General features: G+C 38.7%; 1 protein-coding gene across 1 annotated transcript; it reads right to left on the reverse strand.

The window, feature by feature from the left end:
• Positions 1-2,903: 2,903 nt before the first annotated feature.
• CUNH11orf58 (chromosome unknown C11orf58 homolog) lies at positions 2,904-14,179 on the reverse strand. Its single transcript, XM_055627551.1, has 5 exons — positions 13,962-14,179; positions 8,332-8,415; positions 6,095-6,155; positions 4,748-4,857; positions 2,904-3,931 (listed from the first exon to the last, which is right to left on the reverse strand). Exons 1-5 carry the CDS (start codon positions 14,022-14,024, stop codon positions 3,704-3,706), a joined length of 546 nt encoding a protein of 181 aa, XP_055483526.1. The 5' UTR covers positions 14,025-14,179; the 3' UTR covers positions 2,904-3,703.
• Between the last annotated feature and the right edge of the window lie 7,360 nt (positions 14,180-21,539).

A 21,539-nucleotide genomic window follows, 5' to 3' on the forward strand; every position in this document is an offset into this window, starting at 1 on the left:
ATACTACACAGCCAAGCATAGTGGGGCATGCATAGTTAACTTTAGCCCAGTACTTCAAGATCAGCCTGGGTAACACGTTAAGACTCCACCAGCTCGCTTTATAGCTATTTGCTGTTACACTAACTAGCTTACCAGGCCAGTGCCCTCAGTATCTGGTCCATCTCAGCATGTGGGGCTGTGGGTGTGGTTAAAGGATCGAGAGCTTGCCTAACATGTCAAAGCCTAGACTACATCTCCAGCACCCCAGGAAAGCAGACCCTCCTCACCATCTGTTCCAGAGGAAACATTTCAAGCACACACTGGTGGTTTCAATAGGTTTGGCCCCACAGACTCACATGTTGGAGTGCTTGGCTGACAGGAAATAACATATTAGGAGGTGTGGCCTTGCCAGAGAAGTATGTCACTTGTCCTTACGGTGCTGTCTTTCTTAGCCACTGTGTGGAACGAGAGCTTTTGACTGTCTCATAGTGACTGATCAAGGTGATCACCTTGTCATTCTGACACAAGAAAGGCCACTCGGCACACTGTGCTCAAGTTGCTTAGTTTGTTACCCATCACGGATTGCTGGCCTGTGGGATACACATTTATGCCATGGCTCTAAAAGGCAAAAATTCATCGAGTTAATGTGGCCAGGGGCAACTGGTGGGAGTTGGTTCTCAATTTCCACCACGTCAGATCTGGGGATTGAACTCAGGTTGTCTGGCTTAGGGTGAAGCACCTGTACTTGGAGAGCCAGCCAGCCCAGTTCAGGGAAGACAGATGTAGGAAGGTAAGAGGGCACAATCTAAAAACAAAACAAAACCCTACAAATGAACAAAAAAAGTGTTGGCTAGACATGAGTCAGGCACAGTAAAGTCCTCTAGCAGTTTTCAGTGGTCTGTTGCTTTTTTTTTTTCCAGAATAACCTGCAGGCCATGGGTACATTCAGAGGTGGTAGGTACTGAGCAGGAAGGCATGGTGTTGGAGCTATCTGAAAGACCAATAGCCATGACACTGAACTGACGAGAGCAACTGAGACCTGCACCACTCAGAAGCAAGATCTCTAAGGAGTTAGTTTCAGTGGAAAAGATTCAAAGCCCTGGGGACATGGCTGTAGTGGTTACAAAGCAAGGTAGGTCCCTGTGTGCTCATTGGCAGCTGAAATTTATTTTCCCATTTGAAGGGTGATCCAATTTCATTACACTGGACATTTCTGCATGTTTCATTCTCCCAAGTGTTAAATACCCTCAAGTCTTTTAGCGACTACAAACGTGAATGTTAGTCATTAGGGGCAGCTGGAACCTTGTTAAGGGTGAGCCTCTGGGTGCAAACAGGACAAGGACATTCCTGGATGAAGTCACCAGTATGGAAAATTATAACCTTCCCACTGAGTGTCCTACTGTACAAAAATAATTTATATTCTGAATTTTCTATCACGTTTACCTGGTGCACGATCAACTGCCACAGCATGCATGCAGGCTCAGAGGACAATTCGAAGTGGTTGGTTCTTGACTTCTACCACATATGAACCGGAGAGCAAACTCAGATCATTAAGAGCAGTACTGACAGGCAGTAAGCACATTTATACATTGAGTCCTCTCACTGGTCCCATTTTCTGAACTTTTAAACAGTGGGTATAACACAGCACACCAAGTCTTCTGGTTTTTTCCCCCCATTTTTTTAAAAGTTCCTTGATATCCACTTACATAACATAGGCAAGGTGTTTAATATGGTTTAGGGGCTATGCTGCAGGGCCTCACAGACCAATACTCCAAAAATACTCCTATTATAACTGAGTTGTGTTAGTGTTCTGTGGTTATACATGGATTAATTAAAACGGAACACTTTGTAAATGGCCTTGCATATTTAACAGTGAATTGATGGGACTACTGTAAAAACCCACTGATCTTCCATTCTTTTGTGGTCCTGAGGATGGGGCCCAAAACTTTACATATGCTAGCAAAATGCTTTCCCAGGCAGCTAGCTTTTCCAGCTTCCCTTTTATTATTTTTGAGACATTCCCTCTATGTAGCCCAAGCTCCTATAAACTCAAGGCAATGGTCTCAGCCTCACTAGCATTAGGATTACAGGCCAGCACCCTCATGTTTCCTCTCTTAAGATTTAAATTTTTCTGTGTATGGGTGTTTTGCCTCCATGTATGCTTGTGCACCACTTGTGTGCCTGGTACCTGCAGAGGTGAAAAAGAGGCACTGGATTCCCTGGAACTGGAATTACAGGTGAGCTGCCATGTTGGTGCTGGAATAGAACCTGGATCCTCTAGCAGCACAGCCAGTGTTCTTAATCACTGAGCCATCTTTCCAGGCCCTCCATTCTTAAACTTAAATTAACGGTAATATGCAATCCCAGAGGCTGGATTTGAAAATCAGTGTTCAAACCAAAACCAATCTTCTTCAAAGTACTTTACACATATTGTTGATCATGCAGAGAATATTTGTAGGGCAGTACAAATATAGTATTGTATGAGGAATTAAAACACAGAACAGGAAGGCTCTTTGGGTAAAAATGCAAAATGTAGCCTATAAATCAGAAATCACCTGCTCTGTGCTCCATTTCTCATATCCAAACTTTCAAAGGGGAATTTTTACAAAGTTCAGTCACACACATGTTAACAGACATGCTAACAGATCAGTTTTCATACAGGCTGGTTTCTCATCTTTAAGCCTGTTAAAATTGACAATTATTCAAAACTCCATCCACTAACCCATAGTGCACCTGTGTTAATCGCTGTACAAATCAAGAAGAGAATAGCTAAGTCCCACTTTAGCAGCAGCCCAATTACCTGGTGATGCTTCCTTTTAGTCACCAGCCTAGAGAAGATAGTAAGATGAACATGGTTTCCAGCTCTTACTCAATAAGCCTGTTCCCCATTTAGAGACAATGAGGATAAAGGCATCACAACCAAATATGGGAAACTGCTTTCTCTTTATTTAGACCTTAGGAGGAAAAAATGAACTTTGGTCACATAGTACCTTAAAAAAAAAAAAAAATCCAGTTTTACATATTTAAATACACAGGACTTAATGAGCAGAGAAATAATTCTTCTGTAAAAACTGGCCAAATTTTATCAAAACTTTACCATACAACAAAATCAAATTATATAAAGACACTTTGGGTTCGCAACCTTTGAGTGATGTGAAACTTCACTTCTGCCCACAATGTCCTGTGCTTGCTCTCGTGCTGCTCTGGTCTGAGAGCAGAGACTACACATGCACGGACTGTTAACAATGGTCTGCAGCACGGCTGACAGCAGCAATATCCATGATGGACAGGTCTACTTTAACAAAGTATCATCAAGGGAACATTTCTCACGAACACATCACAGTATCAAATGAATTATATAAGAGAAAAATAGGAACAAACTAAAAGATAAAGATGAAAGAGCTACCACAAACAAAGTAAGTGTCCCCCATAATGCATCTACAGGGGCAACAAGGTGGTGAGAGGGCTGACAATGCTACCCTGAAAGAAAGCGGAGTACAGTATTTATTTCTCATTTATACAACTCTGACTCTTTACAAAAAAATGGTTATATTCATGCCTGGAAAGTGTAACCCACGGCATTTGAAAGCAAACACTCTTTGTAGTTATTTAAAAGGGCCTTTTTAAAAATTATAATACAAAGGTCTGTGCTCTATAAGCAGTCCTCCACTGTGCATTATAACAATAAGGCTTACTTTTAATACAAAGACTAAGTGTTTGATAGTTATGAGCCGCTGGACTTGACAAACATCATCTTATAATTGCTCTTTGCATCTTTTTTGCTCTTTGAGTCTTCTGCATCATCAGGATGTTCAGCAGCGTGGAGTTCTTCTGCAGATTCCTCCTTCTCAGACTCAGAATCACTGTCCGAGTCATCTGGGCTCTCAGCATCAGGAGAGTCGTCCTCATCATCATCTCCAGCCACGTCACCTTCCCCATCATGATCTTCTACCTAAAACATCAACCGAAGGCCTATTAAGGAAAAATAAGCAAAACTGGCCAGTATAAAAACCAGGACTGATCCTAATTTTTTTTTTTTCTTCCTTAAAAAATAGCTCATTTAGCTGGGCAGAGTGGCACAATGTCTTTCTTTAATCCCAGTACTCAGGAGGCAGAGGCAGGCTGACCTCTATGAGTTCGAGTTCCAGCAGGGGCCACAGAGTGAGACCCTGTCTCAAAACAAAAACAAAAACACCCCGACCCTCCACCCCTCAAAACAAAACAACAGTCACTTGATAGTGTTAGGTCAACATTTCATAAACAGATGAAAATCTCTGTCTGCTGAGGGAAAGACTGGGGACAGTCACTTCAGACTTTAAGGAAACTTTTCACAGGCACTCCCTAGTCGTCCTCCTCTAACTTGACAATTACTGACGTTCCCTTCCTGAAACAGCAGCTGTTAGCAAATTACCACTGCACATCATTACACACCAGCACATATTACAGAGACCACTCAGGAAACAGCTAAGAAAGAGACCAAAGCCAGTATTTTAAACTTACATGAAATAATTTATTTTATCTATGAGCATTTACTCATATCCACTAAAAGTGTGTGTCTAGGTTAAGCAGAATTTACACTTAGCCAACATTAGAAAACTCATTTTAAATCCTTAAGAACAATTTTCTGATTATCTATCGACAGAGATGAACTATAAGAATATTTAAGTAGTTGACAAGAAAGCATTCTTTATTAGTATTCATGGCTGTTCTGATAACCTAAATATCATACGGAAACTGAAAACACAGTCAATGAAAACACAGTTACTACCTCACTGAAGCCAAGTCCACAGTGCCGCCGGTATCGTCCTGATAATTTACTATCCATGCTCTGCTGGTACTGAGACTCCAGTTCTTCATTAATTTTCTTGTCTTCTTCCCCTGCGTGTCCATTGTACTTTGGTTATGTTTCAGTCAAATTAACAAAAACATTTGATTACACAAAAAGACCTGCAACACAGAAGCTATTCTATTCAGGGCTGAGTTCTCTAACTGTGGCTAACTTCACAATGTGTAACATGGACAGTTTCTGTAGCATGGCAGTTACCTAGTAAACACTGTCAGCTACAAGACAGTAGTGGACAGACATCTTTATGGTGAATTTTAAAAGTCCACCTTCTGAATTAAGTGTTTAATGACCACTCTCCAAGTCACCTAAAAAAAAGCTCCAACAAACAAGAACATGTGTTTTTGAACAGAGAGAACACAAATGTGAGTAATTTTGCTCAGAACATTCAAGGTCATCTCAAAGTGGCCTGGTAATGGTACTTGGTGCCTGTCTTTGCTTATTAGCTAGTAGAAACAAATAAACTAAAAACCCCAAGTTATCTAATGATGCACCATTTGTGTGTTTGCACTTACTCTGCACTATGAAGCAGAGCATTAATAGTCCTGTGAATCCCACTTATAAACCGATGGTCGCCAACAGTGTGTACTCAAGACTGGGCATGGGGCTTAACTGTACACACATGAAAGCAATTTTAGCTTCCAATCAACTTCTTGTACTCTGCGTTACTTTTCTTCATCGCACTCTGAATGTTTTGGCATTTATTGATGAGCGTACCAAGTACTGTTATGGCACTTTCACACATATATGTCATTTCATTTTGTTACAATTCTCAATTTTGAGAATTCTCATTTAAGTGTTAAATGCTAAAAAACCCTTCCAATTTTGCAAAGCTGATATTCTGCCTTATGGAATAATGCAAATTATTCTGAAGTAACTAATGTCAGAAAAATGAGGAAAATGACTTCTCAAACATACTATATAAGATAGGCTGGTATAATGTTAAATGATTCATTTAAAATTCATTATATTTAATTTAGATTATGCTGTTAACTCTCAACAATCAAGACTAATGTTTACTTTCCAACAGAAAGTAAATTTTTTTAAAGTAAATTAATTTTTCTTATTAAAATTTTTTCCCACATACATACATATATTTTTTTTTCCTTCCCTTTTTCTGGTTCTAGGAAGCCAGTGCCTTCCACACGCTAGGAAACTGTTTTGCCAATAGGATAATTTCCCTTGAAATGCTTTAATTAACAAAACTAAGCACAGAAAAGCTCAAAATAATATAGATTTAGCACCTCTATTTTAACTGTTTTACTTTCTTACCTGTTCGGAAGTGAGATGTTGATTTGTGATCTCCTATAACAAGACGACCAGTGTGTTCTTTCTGTAAGACAGCAGAAAATGTGTTAAAGTTTGGAATTGCTCATTCCATACAATTACTATGTAGTGGAATTACTCCAGGCTTCTGGAATAATTCTGAAGACCAAAGCCTAAGTCAAGAGCTCTGTTTTTATGGAATCACAGCCTAGCAAAGGGACTAGAAAGAGATACACAAACATAATTAGAAAGTAAATTATATGATGCCAGAAGGCAGTGCACAAAACAGAAAATAAAGTAACAAAAAACTAAAAGGGGTAGAGATCAGGTTGGATTATTTTTGAGACAAGGTCTCATCATGTAGACCAGGATGGCCTTGAACTCCTAAGAGATCTGCCTGCTTCTGCCTCCCAAGTGCTAGAATTAAAGGTGAGCATGCCTGACACAGGCTGGAGTTTTAAGTGAGATGCATAATGAGAAAATTAAGCCAGTCAGCCCAAGCATTTTCTTTCCTGACCTCCTCCCTGTCCCTTACCCTGATATCTGTATAGCTCCTGGGGCTTGCTCTGTACATCAGGCTGGCCTGCAACTCAAGAGATATTCCTGCCTCTGCCTCCTGAGTGCTGGGATTAAAGGCGTGGGCTAGTACCATATCTAGAACTACTGATTTTCTTAAAATCCTTTCTACCATATCTTCCCGATGCCTCAGAAATATCTTAGAAAGCAAAAAATTACTTATGTAGAATGAAACCAAAATTATAAACTTAAAATGTACTAAGTAGAAAATGATAATTTTTATTTACAACATAGACTAAACTATCTAGTTCTTCAAATTATAATAAACTCTCAATTTCAACCTGTCAAAAACAGACCTTAAAACCATTTAATACAAAAAAATAAAAATACTTTGATTTAAAGTAATAATAAAATTAGTGTCATTATGTTAATTCTACTCTTTACAATTCCTATTTCACTTCCTAAAGTAAAGAAAGAATCCACGCAAAGAGGGAAAGATTAAAGAGGGAAAGTTAAAGATTAATTTGAAGGTTAAATCCTAAAGAAGCATAAAAAGCACTACCTAAGGACATACCCTACGTCTGAGCGCCACCTCAGTCCTTTCAGCAAAGATTTACATATGGCAGAAAGACCATTTAGTGGTCACTAAATTGTACAGATTTTGTTAGCATGTTTTTAGTACTGTCAGGATTTTAATTCCAGTTGTTGAATATGGCCCCTAAATTATAACTTTGTATACCTTTAACAAATATTTTATTTGTAGAGGCCAAGAGAAAGTTGTATACTATAAAAAACTGCTTAATCATAAGGAAGCAAGGATCATCAATTCACTACAGCTATGCTTCCTGAAAGCTATGTGAGGAACTGACTTCCTCAGTCCCTGTCCACTCAGAACCCTTTGCTGGGATCCAGGAACTCAGCTTGCAGATCTGCCCATTTCTATTTCTGGGAACTTTCTTGTTCAGCAAAGCCAAAGAACTGGACACCATTCCCACCCTCATACTAATGACTCTGTATTAGTTTCAGTTTCTTCCAGTGCACAGCAGCTCTCACCATGTCACCATCTGTGCTACCCAGGACCTGAAGCAGTGCTGCCACGCAGTAGGTAATCAGCAACTAAAGGTGAACCGAACTAGGGCTTCCAATGTACAACAAAAACAAGGGGGAGGGGAGGTGGTTCACTTGGGGTGCTGAAAAGAAAACGCTCTCCTAATGCTTTCATACATAGTTTGTAAAACAACATTGCTAGGAAAAGAAAGGCTTTTAAAGAGTGCTTTCTTGGCACCAGTAGCTGCACATTTAATTAAACTGGAATGCATTATAAAATACACATAACATTTCTAAAATTAGGCCTCTGAGAAGGGATATCCCTTTGGCTGTTACTTTAAAGGCTACAAAATACAGGCATCTGACTGTGGGCAGGCGCTATAACATGCTTAGGGATGTCTTCTACGAAAACCATCAGGCAGCAGGCAATCAGCTGAGTCTACACAAATCCAATTTTTTCCATACAGCTTCTAAACACACTATCAAAGGTACAAAAAAGGCCAGACTGGTTCAGAAATAGTATAAATTCAAAGTGTTTGGTTAGGATAGGTATATTTCCCAAAGCCAAAGATAAAGCAAGCAGAAGAAAATGTAACCCAAAGAAAGTGCCCCATCCTTCTCACTTAACCCGCACAAACACAGCATTTTAAAATGATAAAAACATAAAATACAATGCTTACCTTTCCTGCACCCATAAGTCTCAAAAACTTTTGTTTTCTCTCTTCATTGCCCAAGTCTGCTGCCTCCCAATTGCTAGATCCAAGCTGTAAGACATTAGTTACTTTGTTTTTTGTTTCTGCATTTACAAATACTAAAATATTTAAAGTCGATCTGCAACTCCCAAGTTTTCTTCTGTCAGTGTTAACTAACCGTGACTCTTAGGAAGTTAAGGAGGCGGAACCCTCTCTTTTTGTTACAGCTACGGCTCTGTCTATAAAGCCTTCAAATGCCAGATTCACAGAGTGCTCATACACTCAATGCGTACACACTCCTGTTTTAAGAGTTTTTGGGTCCTGGGCTTCAGGATGCAAATCTGTGACACCCACTATGATGCACAGTAACACTCATTGTCCTAGACTGAGCTGTGAAGGAGAAGAGAGCACCTGGTACCAGAAGGCTGCCAGGACCATTAACCAAAGCTCTACAAATTCTGGGTTTGGGCCAGTGAGATAGCTCAGTGGGGTAAGGTGCTTGTTGCCAACCCCATGACCTAGGTTTGATCCCTGTGATTCCTAAGGTGGAAGGAAGAAACTTACTCCCAAGAACTGTTCTCTCTGATCTCCTGCCGTGTGACATGGAATTATGCTGAGTATAAATGTATACACACACTCACAGATAAAATGTAATAAATCACTAAAAAAATGTATTGTGCTGATAATCTAAGGGATAGCATGTCATCATAATCTTTCAGTTTTTTGAGAAATTACAATTATTTATTAGACCCAAAATGTTATTTTTTATTTTATTCTTTCTTAGAGATCTTTCAAAGAAAAAAAAATTTACTTTAAAAAAAAAAAAGACTAAAATTCATTGTATTAAGTTACAATGGGTTCACTGAACCTATACAATCTTAATCACTATATTTTTTTCCACATTTTGAAACAAATGTAAGATTTCATTATAATCTATCAATCACTTCCAGCCACACTAAAAATGACTAAAGGTAAGTAAACAAAAGAGTGGAAAACTTTTTGCATTATATTGTGTCAAATACTTAGGTCAAAATGTCACGTCATCATGCCTCTGCTGCGCAAAATTTTTAATTTTCTACCCCAAAAGAAAACTGACAAGAGGCATTTTAGAACCAAGATTTTAAAAGAGGAAAGCCACAGAACTGGCTCAGCGGTCAAGAGCAATAGATGCTCTTGTAGAGAACCTGGGTTTTATTCCCAGCACTTGACATGGCAGCTTACAGCTGTCTGTAACTCCAGGTCTAGTTAATCCATGGCCTCTCTGGGCAGCAGGCGTACACATGCTACACAGACACGTATGCAGGCCAAACGCCCCCCCCAAAATAAACAATAAAAAAATACAAAATAGCAAGTAGTATAGAATTATAGGCTAAAAAGGAGGATGATATTGTGTGCAAATAACTCAGGCAGATTCTTTGTATTATAAACCACTAATGAGTTTTTCTAACCTACACATCAATGTGAGACAAAATCAGGAATAAAAGAATATGGTACCCTCATATTCATAAGCCACTCAACAGGAAGGGCTCCGTTTTGCAAAAAGAATTTCTTTTTGCAAGAAGAGCTGGGGCCATCTCATTTTTCTAAAAGGATGCTTGACTTTTACTTCATCTTTTAGTGTATGGGTGCAACATTTACTTGATTTGTAATGGGCAAAGGCTGAAGGCAGAAGTGCATACAAAAGTGACTAAAAGAAAAAGATAAAGAAATGAAGATATTCATTGATCGATCATTCTGACTACATTCATAATAAATGAAAATGTTTTACAGTTGTGGAGCAAAGGTGAAAAATCTCCAACACAAAATGGTAAATACTCAGTTTTCAAGGAATGCAAGTATTAACACTTTGACTATGAAAATTCAGGAAGTAGAGGTAATGACAAACTTAAAACCTATTAAAACTAGATAAGCAATCTTTAACCATGTTCTAGTTCATACATGATGCCAACATGTATGAACAATTTGCTACATCTACAAGATACTAACTCTTTGGGATTATAGACTGTTAAAATGAGAAACGTATAGAGTAAAAGTTGGGGGCTGGAGAGATGGCTCGGCAGTTAAGAGCACTGGCTGTTCTTCCAAAGTCCCCAGTTCAATTCCCAGCAACCACATATGGCTCACAACCATCTATATTGTGATGTGATGGCCTCCTACGGCATGCAAATGTACATTCAGATAGAGCACTCACATATATTAAATAAATACATTTTAAAAGTTTTGATTTGTTATTGTTAAACTTATATTAAAATTACTAGTAGTCATTGATATTCCCCTTTTATTTCTCTGAAAAATCATGAATGAAATGTAAAGAGCTTTTAAAACAATGACAACTACTGCTCCTGGGTATGAGAGTTAAAGCATTTCCATCACACCAGACCCACCTGTTCTTCTAAGTTACATCTAGTAGAGATTATATGTTCTCATAATTTTGGCTGTCTAAGTTACAAATCTCTATTCCTTTCCAGGTGACTGCAGATCTTTTTATAGATCTATTAGTCTTAACTATTTCTAGCTCATTGTGATAGTAAGTACCACTACCTCAATGCTTATTCTCACTACTGGCTCTGTGACAAATTCCTAACAAATGCAGGCAGATTTGTGTAGGTATGCATGAAATAGGTTAATTTCCTATCTATACTCAGACTTTATCCTCAAGATAGCTCATTATGAATATGCAAATATTTCCAAATCCAACAAATTCTGAAACACAAAACACTCTAGGTTCTCAGACTAAGGGGCACCCAATCTGCAATCATCTTTAACTTGTAAATAGCCTCCCACTTCTGTTCCCTTTAGAGCAGCGGTTCTCAACCTGTGAGACTCCTTTGTAGATGGCTTATCAGAGATTTACATCACAATCCATAACAATAGCAAAATTACAGTTATGAAGTAACAAGGAAATTGTTTTGTGGCTGGGAATCACCACAGTATGAGGAACTGTATTAAAGGGTTGCAGCATTATGAAGGTTGAGAACCGCTGCTCTAGAGTCTCTCAGGGCAATCCAACAGGCAAACCAACAGACAGATAATAAAGGACACCAATGTTCAGAAACGGAGTGAGCTGCTTCCATGTTCTGGCCAGAACTTCTGCTTCTTTCACAACATACTGCATGGGACCAAATTAACTAGGGTTCCACAAACTAAAGCTGCAAAACTGAAAAAAAAAAAAAAAAAAAAAAAAAAACAAACAAAAAAACCTAAAAACACAACTATCTACATACAGTACAACTTTTCCAATTTCCCCTTCTGCTACAAGAATACACTCAGGCTGGGGTTGTAGCTAATACATAAGGCCCAGGTTTCAATGACTAGCACACCCATACCCGCAAGAATACAGCAGCAAATATTTTGACAATGTTTTTACCTAAATTACTCTATCTTTTACGACCTTTAATCTTATTTTTTAAAACCAATGTTTTTTTTTTTTTTTTTTGTTTTTCCTTTCCAAGAATAGTAAGCCCCCTTCCAAAATGCTATCATTGTGAAACACAGTGCCTGACAACCATTTGATTCTTTACCTCCCACTCTGATAAAACAGCTTTCATTCTCCACTTCAGCCAAACCAATGAAACCTCAATAATCTCTTTTCATTATACTTTGCCAAAGACTGGAGTCAATTTTGCTTCTCATATACACACCCCACTGACTATATATTTGAGATTACTTCTATGTCATCCTTTTCCTACCGTTGTATTCTGTGATAACATTTACTTCTAGTACCTTTTAAAAGTGTTTTGTTGCCTTTACTATGTTTGAAGTCACTGAACAAAAAAAAAAAACTCCAATCTTTTCTATCAACTAACACATTACTGTTAGTTGATTTTCTACAATTACCAGGTGTATTTTGAAAATACAGATGAGTTTAAAAAAAATAAGCAAACAAGCCAAACATAATAACAGCTAATTAGCAGTAAAAATGATAAATATATACAAAGAACAACACTGTTAAGGGTCAAGCTATTGTATAATACCATAACGTTAATGACACAATCATTCTTATGATAGTATAGGCAAAGTCCCTGGTCCCAATCTTGAAGTGCAACTATAATCACCTTTAACGACAACAGTTATAGGATTGGAAATGTATTAAAACTCATCTAGCTCAAAAGTTATTTCTGAGTCTATCAAAGCAGGTATGTGACATCCTAGCAACCAATTCACAGTTAATATCAGGAGGAAAACAATAGAACAGCTCTTTTAAATCTGTTTTAAAGTCTAGATCACTAAAAAAACCTAGACAAGGGGGGGTGTCCTCCATTATCAGTGGACAGGGGAAGGGGCATGGGAGGAGATGAGGGAGAGAGGGAGGTTGTGATTGGGAGGGAATGAGGGTGGGGCTACAGCTGGGATACAAAGTGAATAAATTGTAATAAATAAAAATTATATTAAAAAATCATCAGTTCCCCCCCACCAAAAAAAAAAAAAAAAAACAAACAAAACAAAAAACCCTAGACAAATTCCTAACAAATGTAGAATGATTGTATGAATGTAAAATCTAAGTTCTAGTAGCAGGGAGGACAGGGAGCATAGATAAATCTTAGGTAACCAGTCATTCCTCTATTCTTTTAAAAAACTGACTACTAATCTTCCTTACGACTAAAATTTATTTAAATGTTCTCACTATTCTGGTCCTCACCCTATTTTCCAAAGGAGGTTGTTCTTAGCTTGCTCATTAACTACAAAATAGCTCAGGAAACCTTTTATGGCTCACAGAGGACTTACAAAAGATATCAAACTGCACTAGAAAGTACAATTCTGAAGCTGGCAGTGTGCTAATGTTAAGTGAGACCAGCTTTTCTCTTTCAAAAATGACTTCTTCATATCTCCTTCCCACTAATTTCCTCATCAAGGTTCCAATGTATTTCATTACAGAAGGACCTAGTTTTACATGTACAAATTACCTGTAGTTTCCACAACACTAGGCTAGAGCTAAGACAAATATAATATAAGCATCCTCTTTATTAATCTTTCAATTCCAGCATCTGGCATGCAGTCAGGATTTAACAGGTTACAAGGGGCAGTTTATTACTTCAACTGGTAAGCTGAAGGCATGGGAGGAAGGTAAAGGTATTGACATCAAAAAGGGCTTCTGAGACTCACTGCCTCTGACCTCGCCATCACTCCATTACCACATTGTCTACCACAATCTTCAGGTTAATACTGATCTTTTTATTGTGGCTGCTGTAGTAAAGGGCAGCAATTAACAGAACACTGTAAAAAGACAATCCAGGCCGGAAAATTTGTCCAAATGTGACTGAAACATTTCTCCGTTGTCAGAGGAGCGTTTTAAACCTAAATCAGGGATATGACTTATCTATCCTGAAACACCTAAGAAAAGAGCTTCACCCCCAACCCCCACCCCAAACGCAGAGTGACATCTGGATTAAGCGCCTTTCGTTTTCGACCCTTCTCGGGATTTCCTTCCTCAACCCCCTTTCCTACTACGCAGGTCTCTGGGTCTCAGATCGGGGCTTCTTCAAACCCTCAGATTCTAGTAATTAAAAAAAGACATCCCTCGTTTGCGCCCCCTCTCCTCGGGCGCTACCTCCTCCATCCACCCTTCCTGGCCTACCCCAGCCTTTAGTAGGCCTCAACCCTCATCCATTGTTATTTACATCGTCGTCGGGGGAGGCTGAACGCTTCACCCCGTGCGGGTGAGACTCCCGGGCAGCACTCATCGTGGCTGGGATCTCGATGGGGATATGCCGAACACACTCGCAGCTCTCCTCAATCCCGACACCAGCAACCCTCACTGAGCCACTGGCCCAGGCAGCGCCACTCCAGAACGCAGAGCCCCTCCGGGCCTTCTCCGCCACAGTCGTCACTGCTACGGCCGCTCGCCACCCCGGAGCACTCCGGGAGTTGTAGTTTTTCGGACTCTCTCTATACTGGCCTGACTAAGCCGTCTTTGGTAACTCAAACTACAATTCCCAGGAGGCCGAGCGAGTCATCTCGCGCGGCGTGGCGGGAGTGCCTTCAGAGGCTACGCTTTCCTCGGCGGGTTGAGGGAGCTTTCCCGCGAATGGTTGTCGTGGTGGTCGTTCGTGGAGAACTTCGTTGGCAGAGAAAGGCCTAGAGTGGGTTTTCGCCCTTATTTCTGTGAGATTATGCCCTGTTGGCAAACACATCCATTATAGTTAAACACATAGATTTAAATGTAATGTTAGAGGCTTATCGAATACGAGTTTCTCGGCCTAAGACAAAAAAAAAAAATGGCTTCTTCTCCCATCCTAATATGTGGTCTCTATTGCTCTCACGGGAGGTCTAGATGATTCTGATGAGTTTCCTATTTGTTTTTTGTTTTTTTTTTTTTGTTTTTTTTTTTTTTTAGTACTCACTAAAATGAATTCACTATGATGTTGAAAGCTCGATAATTGGCTGTTTTTCAAACAGGCCCACCTGAGGGAATTGTGGACTACTTTCCCCCTACCGGGCTTAGTGTGTACTAGGTAGGAGTGACCCTTTTGACCCTTTCTTTAGGTATAGATATTATTTCACCGACTGAAGTGTCTCTGTAGAAAATTATCTTTTTTATATTTCTTGGGGGGAGGCGGGTGAGTTTCCTATAAAAAGAAACCCCTTTAAAGTTACACTACAGTGGCATTCACAACCTTCTTCAACTGTCTCCTTAGTCTAGTTCTAAGACACCACCCTTGGGATAGCTACTTCACTTCTCTTCCCATTTGCAGGCCTGTCTCCATTTCCTTCTTTCCCATTTCCCTTCCTTAAGAATGACTAAGTGTCCACTAAGATCTTGTAGTTCAGTATTCACATATTGAAGATAAACTTGTGTATGTTAGGGTGTCTGAGTTTTCATCCACATCTGAATCTAACATTCTATCAGGATGATTTTCCCTTACTTATCCTGAAGCTTTCCAACTTTTTTTTTTTTTTAAAGTAAAAACAAATAGTATAACAATACATGTCTAGTATAAATCTCCATACTGGTGGTCTCTGAAACAAACAACTGTCTGGTTCTGCCCTTAACAGTTACGCTAGTTTACTGTTTGTATGAAATACTACTGCACTAAATTTCAGATGAACCATTGATAGAACTGTGCCCAAAGTGAGGCGTGGCTGTGCCTGTGAACCTGGTACCTGGGAGGTGGTGAAGGAAGATCAGAAGATCAAGATCACCCTCTCCTACATAGTGTGTTATAGGTCAGCCTACAGTGAGATCTCCTCTCAAAAAAACCTAAATAAAAACAGCACCCTCCCAACTGAACACCAAATCTTAAAACTGTGCACACTGAAAAAGACAGTTTCTTAATTTATGTATAGATCCATAGATTCCTTTATTTTTGAGCAGAGAATAGCTTTTAAGTAAACTATATAAAATACAGTTGGAATCATATTTAATAACCATAACCAAGCAAAACACAGATTGATCTGTTATATCTATGTCAAAACACAATAAAGGAACAAAACCTGTGAAGAAAAAGATTTTTAGAAGTGGTTGCTTAGTCACTGGAATTAAAATATTTTACCTACTAAGTTCATAAACCTTAGTTTTTTATAAATGTAATTACAATGGAATTTCATTTAAGTTACAAAGGAAGATGATTAAAATTCACTTCAAAGAGATTTGGCAACTTGTAATAAACACAATTTAGAACTCTTAGCCATTCTACTGACTGAATAAGATGGCTCAATAACTACTTAAAGAAAGTCAAGTAATTTAAGATAAAAAGGATTATCAATAAGGTTAGTAGCTACTAAATAATTTAAACTTTACTAGTAGATAAGAGTCCAGAAATTTTTAATGCATTAATAACATGTTGTTGTTGGTTTTTTTTTTTAATCCACCAGATCTGTGGCACATCTGGATGGCTATGTCTTCAAGTTATCACAAAACATCATCAAGCAAATCAAACCTCAGAATAGCATAGACTATATCATTTAAACAAACTTGACTAAGTTCATGTTCAGAAAGCTATATGTAAAGATGAAATTGTATATTAGTAGAAATATATGACACAGAGACTTAACAATACTCTTTAACAAGAAGTCATCAATGGAACTGTTAAGTACCTTCTTGACCATTCCAGCTCCACTTTCTGTTTCTCAGTTTTCTAGCACAATGCCACAGAGTGGGTAATGAATGTCTTAAATTTGTACTATCTCAGATAGTCTCTGGTAATCCTAGAGTTGTCTACATGTTAAGGAAATTTTACCAAACACTTTTAGTGGGTACATAAGGGACATATTTTCTGCATTCAAAGAATTTAAGTTTTAATTGTAACAGTTTAAGCTTAGTTTACTGATGAACCAAATACATCAGGACTATTTGCCAAAGACAGAAATGAGCAAAAGTGATTACTGAATTACAGTCTGTGGAGTGCTGAATGTCTAGGGACTGAACCTGTAAGGATTATACTTTTATTGCTTAGAAATATCTAGCTCTTTAGATTCAAAATGCTTTCTCCTATATTTTTGTTTTTTGCTGATGCTTAGAAACAAGGGCTCACTAGCCCAGGGTGCCCTGGAATTCTATGTAGGGTAGTGTGTTCTTGAACTCATGGTTTTCCAATCTCAGCCTCCTAAGTACTGGGATTACAGATGTGTGTAGCCTCACTTGACTTTTAGTTTTTAAAGATTTATAGTCATTTATCTACATTATCATTATCAGTAACCACCCTACTATGCTATAGCAAACCAGAGCTTCTCTTATCCATATCTAATTTTAACTTAGTGCCTATTCACCAACTTGTCCTCATTCTTTTTATCTCAGTCCTAGCCTCTTATAAACGCTCTCTATTTCCATGAGGCCAACTTTTAAATAATCTAGGAATGAGTCACTCAGGCCTTGTCTTTATGTTTCTCATTTATTTTTACTCAGTGCTCTCCAGTTCCACGCATGACAGGATTCCATTCCTTTGTAAGGCTGAATGTTGTACATATATACTGTGTCATCTATTCATCCATTGATTGATTTTTAGCTTGCTTCCATTTCTTGGCTATTATATAAATAATGCTGTGATAAAAATGGCAGTGCAGATGTCTCTTCAACATAGTGCCTTCATTTCCTTTGTATACATACCAGTTGGATGATTGCTGCGCACCATATGATACTTCTATTTTTAATTTTCTGAGAAACCTCCATGCTGTTTGCTATAATGGCTGTGCCAACATTCATCCATTAGTAGTATGTGAACATCTTTCCTTGGCTTCCTAGATAGCAATATGCATTTAGTACTAGTGTTTTTTCTGGAGGGAGGCAATCCACATTGTGATTTTGTTTGTTTGTTTTAATGGTTAGTGATGGTGAGCATTTTCTCATCTGTCTGTTGGCTATGTGCCTTCTTTTGAGAAATATTTATAAACTAGCTCTGTTAGAGTTTGACATCCCACTCCCAACCCCCGCTTACACATGCTAATGCTCATGTATTACAGCCTTTTTTAAAAAGCTAAGGTTTTTTCTTTTTTCTTCTTTCTTTTCTTTCTTTCTTTCTCTCTTTCTTTCTTTCTCTCTTTCATTCTTTCTTTTTCTCTTTTTCTCTCTCATTCTTTCTCTTTCTTTCTCTCCTTCCTTCCTTCCTTCCTTCCTTCCTTCCTTCCTCTCTCTCTCTCTCTCTTTCTTTCCTTCTTTTTTTGGAGACAGGTTTCTTGGTGTAGTCTTGGCTGTCTTGAACTCACTTTGTAGACCAGGTTGCCTTCAGACTCACAGAGATCCACCTGCCTCTGCCTCCTGAGTGCTGGGATTAAAGGCCTGCACCACCACTGGCCGGTGCCAAGGTCAATTTTTAAAATTAATAATTTATATGTATCTAGACATGGTCTAGAGCTCAGGCTGGTCTCCAATGCCTCATCCTCTTGTGCCAGGCTTATAAAGTGTAGGGTTACAGGTGTGTGGCACCATGTGTGATTCAAGTTCAAATTTCAAGTGAAACTCTCAGAAAAATATTCCAGCTATTTCATCATCCCCCACCACTCCTCTCCCAATTACAGATGGACATTATGCCTCTGAATTTTAAAAAGAATTTTATTATTATTATTATTTTAATTGATGGAAGAGGCTAAAGGTGTAAGGTTCCCCCTAGAGCTGGAGGTACAGGTGGTTATGAGTTGCTTGATGCAGGTGCTAGGAATTGAACTTGTGTCCTCTGCAAGAGGATGCAGACACAAGGACACAAGAATGCAAGTATGTATTCTTAGCAGCTGCGCTATCTCTAGCTCAGTTTATATCATTTCTAGTACTACAAAGTTAGTGAAGGAGGGGTCATGAATGTGCTTTATTTCTTTTTAGTTTTAAAAAATCGACACACATACTGGACAGAGTAGTGCATGCTTGTAATCCCAGCACTCAGGAAGGCAGAGGCAGACGGATCTCTCTGTGAGTTCAAGGCCAGTCTGGTCTACAAAGAGAATCCAGGACAAGCAGGTCTACAAAGAGAAACCCTGACTTGAGAAACAAAATTCCAGCACCTGGAAGGTAGAGGCAGGTGAATCTCTATAGTTTGAGGCCGTCCTGGTCTACATAGTTCCAGGACAGCCCAAACTTCCTAAGCAATGTAGTGAGACCCTGTCTCAAAAACAAAACAAAAAAACAAAAGCCCCACATGTAATAATGAGTTTCATTGGGGCATTTTTTACACATTTTGTTGATCTTTTTTCCCACACTCCCATCTTTGCTTTCTACTCGCTTCAGCTGGTCCCCTTCCTTTTCCTAGTAGGTCTCCTCTGATTTTAAAACAAGTTTTAAACATTTATTTTACCTTTTCATTATGAATTTGTGTGCATGTGTGTGTGTGTGTGTGTGTGTGTGTGTGTGTGTGTGTGTGTGTTTGTGTATGAGTGCAGGTGTCTTTGGAGGCCAGAGGTGGTTGAGCCCTGGTGCTGGGAACCAAACTTGGGTCCTTAAGCAGTAAGTGCTCTTAATTTCCAAGCCAATTATTCAGTCCCTTGTCTCTTCTCTTCCATCATAGATATTCTATTACCTTCATTAAACATTTTCCTAACCCTCAAGACCTCTTCTATCATGATACTCTAAAAAAGAATAAAACAGTACTGTGTTTATGTGTGTATGTGGGTGAGAAAGTACTTTAAAACATTACTTTCCTTTGTCACAAATAAAACATGTACCCTGCTCCTCTGAGACAGGGTTTCTCTGTAGCCCAGGCTATCCTGGAATACTCTGTAGACCAGGCTGACCTCAAACTCAAAGATCCATCTGTGTCTGCCTCCAAAGTGCTGAGATTAAAAACATGTGCTTTGAAAATAAGTTAAAATATTAAAACAAAAGTAAAATGCATGATCTAGGTGTGGTGGTACATACCTTAGACCCAGCACTAAGATGGCTGAGGCAGGAAGATAGTGAGTGGGAGGCCGGTCTGGGCTCTCTAGCAAGACTATGTCTCAAATCAGTAACTGCATTTATAAGCTCAATCTTTCAGACATGGTATTTTACACACAACCAATTCTCTTGTAAACTAGGCTGACAGAACATATTGATTGATACCCTTTCTGAAGTTTAAGAGTATAGAGATGAGTACGTTTTTGATAATTTTTTTTGATTATTATATTTCAGCATTTCTTAGGAGAACAGGCCAACAATGTTTAGCTGCAATAACTTTTCAGTTCGAAATGAAGCATTTTAAACTGACATACTAAATCTTTACCCCAAGTATAGAATTCATATGGACTCTCAGAAATTGCCTCCACATGTTTAATGGTGAATGAATCCCCTTTTTGTTGTTGCTGTAAATTGTTGTTTTGTTTTGTTTATTTTAAAGGTTGGTGTGAAGTTATTGGGGTTGAGGGTAGGGAAGAACTCAAGACTACAAAGGAAATAAAGCTGGGAATGTCAGTGTAGAAGAGCAGTGCTATCTGGGTTGTTAACATTTAAAAAGCCTTTTCAGGGACTAAAGAAATAAAGGCTACAAATGTCTGGAGCTTGAAATGGCTTTTATACTTTTGAACTTTTATAAAAGCTTTTTTTAGAACTCTGTTTCATCCCCCACCTCAAACTAAATAGTTAGAAGGTGGGGGGAAGAAAATTAAACTGAAAAAGACAAGACATAAAGGATGTTGCTCATAGCTTATTTTAAATTTCTGAACTATAACAAATGGTGGTGTGTGTGTGTGGGGAGATAGAACAAGAGAGTAAGATTTGCCATATTTGAAAGTGAGGGAAAAAGAAAAGTGATTACATCCTTGGTAGAATGCTGTCAGTTGCTAGTGGCTTCAACGGGCACATGTATTTCTAGCAGGAACTTGGTTCTGTTACTACTAACTTTGTAAATGAGCTGCGGAACAGGCTATATATTGACACTCTCTCCAGATGCTCTGTTTAATGAACAATGCCCTGTACCAATCAACAGCCAATCAACAACAGTTTTTAGAAACTGATCAAAGGGCATGAAATTCTGGTTCTCCTAAAGTTCTCTACAAAAAGACTATATGACTCTTCTTCGTTTTATGATTATTTTTAAAATGTTGTTTATTTCTTTGTGTGTGCTGATGTTTTGTCTGCATATATGCCTGTGTACAGCATTCATGAGCTAGACAGTTGTGAGACACCACGTGGGTGCTGAGAATTGAATCTGGGTCCTCTGGAAGAGTAGTCATTACTCTCAACTACTAAGCCATCTCTCCTGCCCCTATTAGTTTTTTTTTTTTTTTTTTTTTTTTTTTTGACACTGAGAGAAGATCTGGTAACTGAAGCAGAGATGAAGTTGAGTGGCAGGTCCTTGCCCAGAATGTTTAGAGTCCTGGCTTCAATATCCACTAAATGAAAAACAAACAAACAAACAAACAAACAAACAAAACACAAAACAAGCCAGGGTGTGGTGGCACATGCCTTTAATCCAAGCACTGAGGAGGAATAGGCAGGTGGATCTTTGAGTCTAGTCTGGGCTACAGAGTAAGTTCCAGCACAGCCAGGGCTACACAGAGAGACCCTGTCTTGAAACAAAACAAAACAAAAACCCAACAACAAAATTAAATTAAAAAAAAGAGACAAAAACCTAACAAAAACTCAAGGACTGAAGAGATGGCTCAATGGGTAAAAGCACTTGTTTGCTCTTCCAGAGGACTTGAGTTCAGTTCTTAGTTCCACATCTGATGACTCTCAGCTGCCTATATTTCTGGTTCCTGGAGATCCAATGCCCTCTCTGGTCTCCCCAGGCATCTGCACCTAAAGGTGCAACACACACACACACACACACACACACACACACACACACACACACACA

The sequence above is a fragment of the Psammomys obesus genome, unplaced genomic scaffold (genome assembly GCF_907164565.1).
Source record: "Psammomys obesus unplaced genomic scaffold, mPsaObe1.curated_primary_1811, whole genome shotgun sequence".
In the NCBI taxonomy this organism is placed as follows: domain Eukaryota; kingdom Metazoa; phylum Chordata; class Mammalia; order Rodentia; family Muridae; genus Psammomys; species Psammomys obesus.

Excerpts from the sequence above, each read along its gene's own strand:
- CUNH11orf58 (XM_055627551.1), bottom strand. The coding sequence starts at position 14,024 with ATGAGTGCTGCCCGGGAGTCTCACCCGCACGGGGTGAAGCGTTCAGCC. Across the intron at positions 8,416-13,961 it reads CAGCCTCCCCCGACGACGAT|CTTGGATCTAGCAATTGGGA; the intron begins GTAAATAACAAT and ends AATGTCTTACAG. Across the intron at positions 6,156-8,331 it reads GACTTATGGGTGCAGGAAAG|AAAGAACACACTGGTCGTCT; the intron begins GTAAGCATTGTA and ends GCTGTCTTACAG.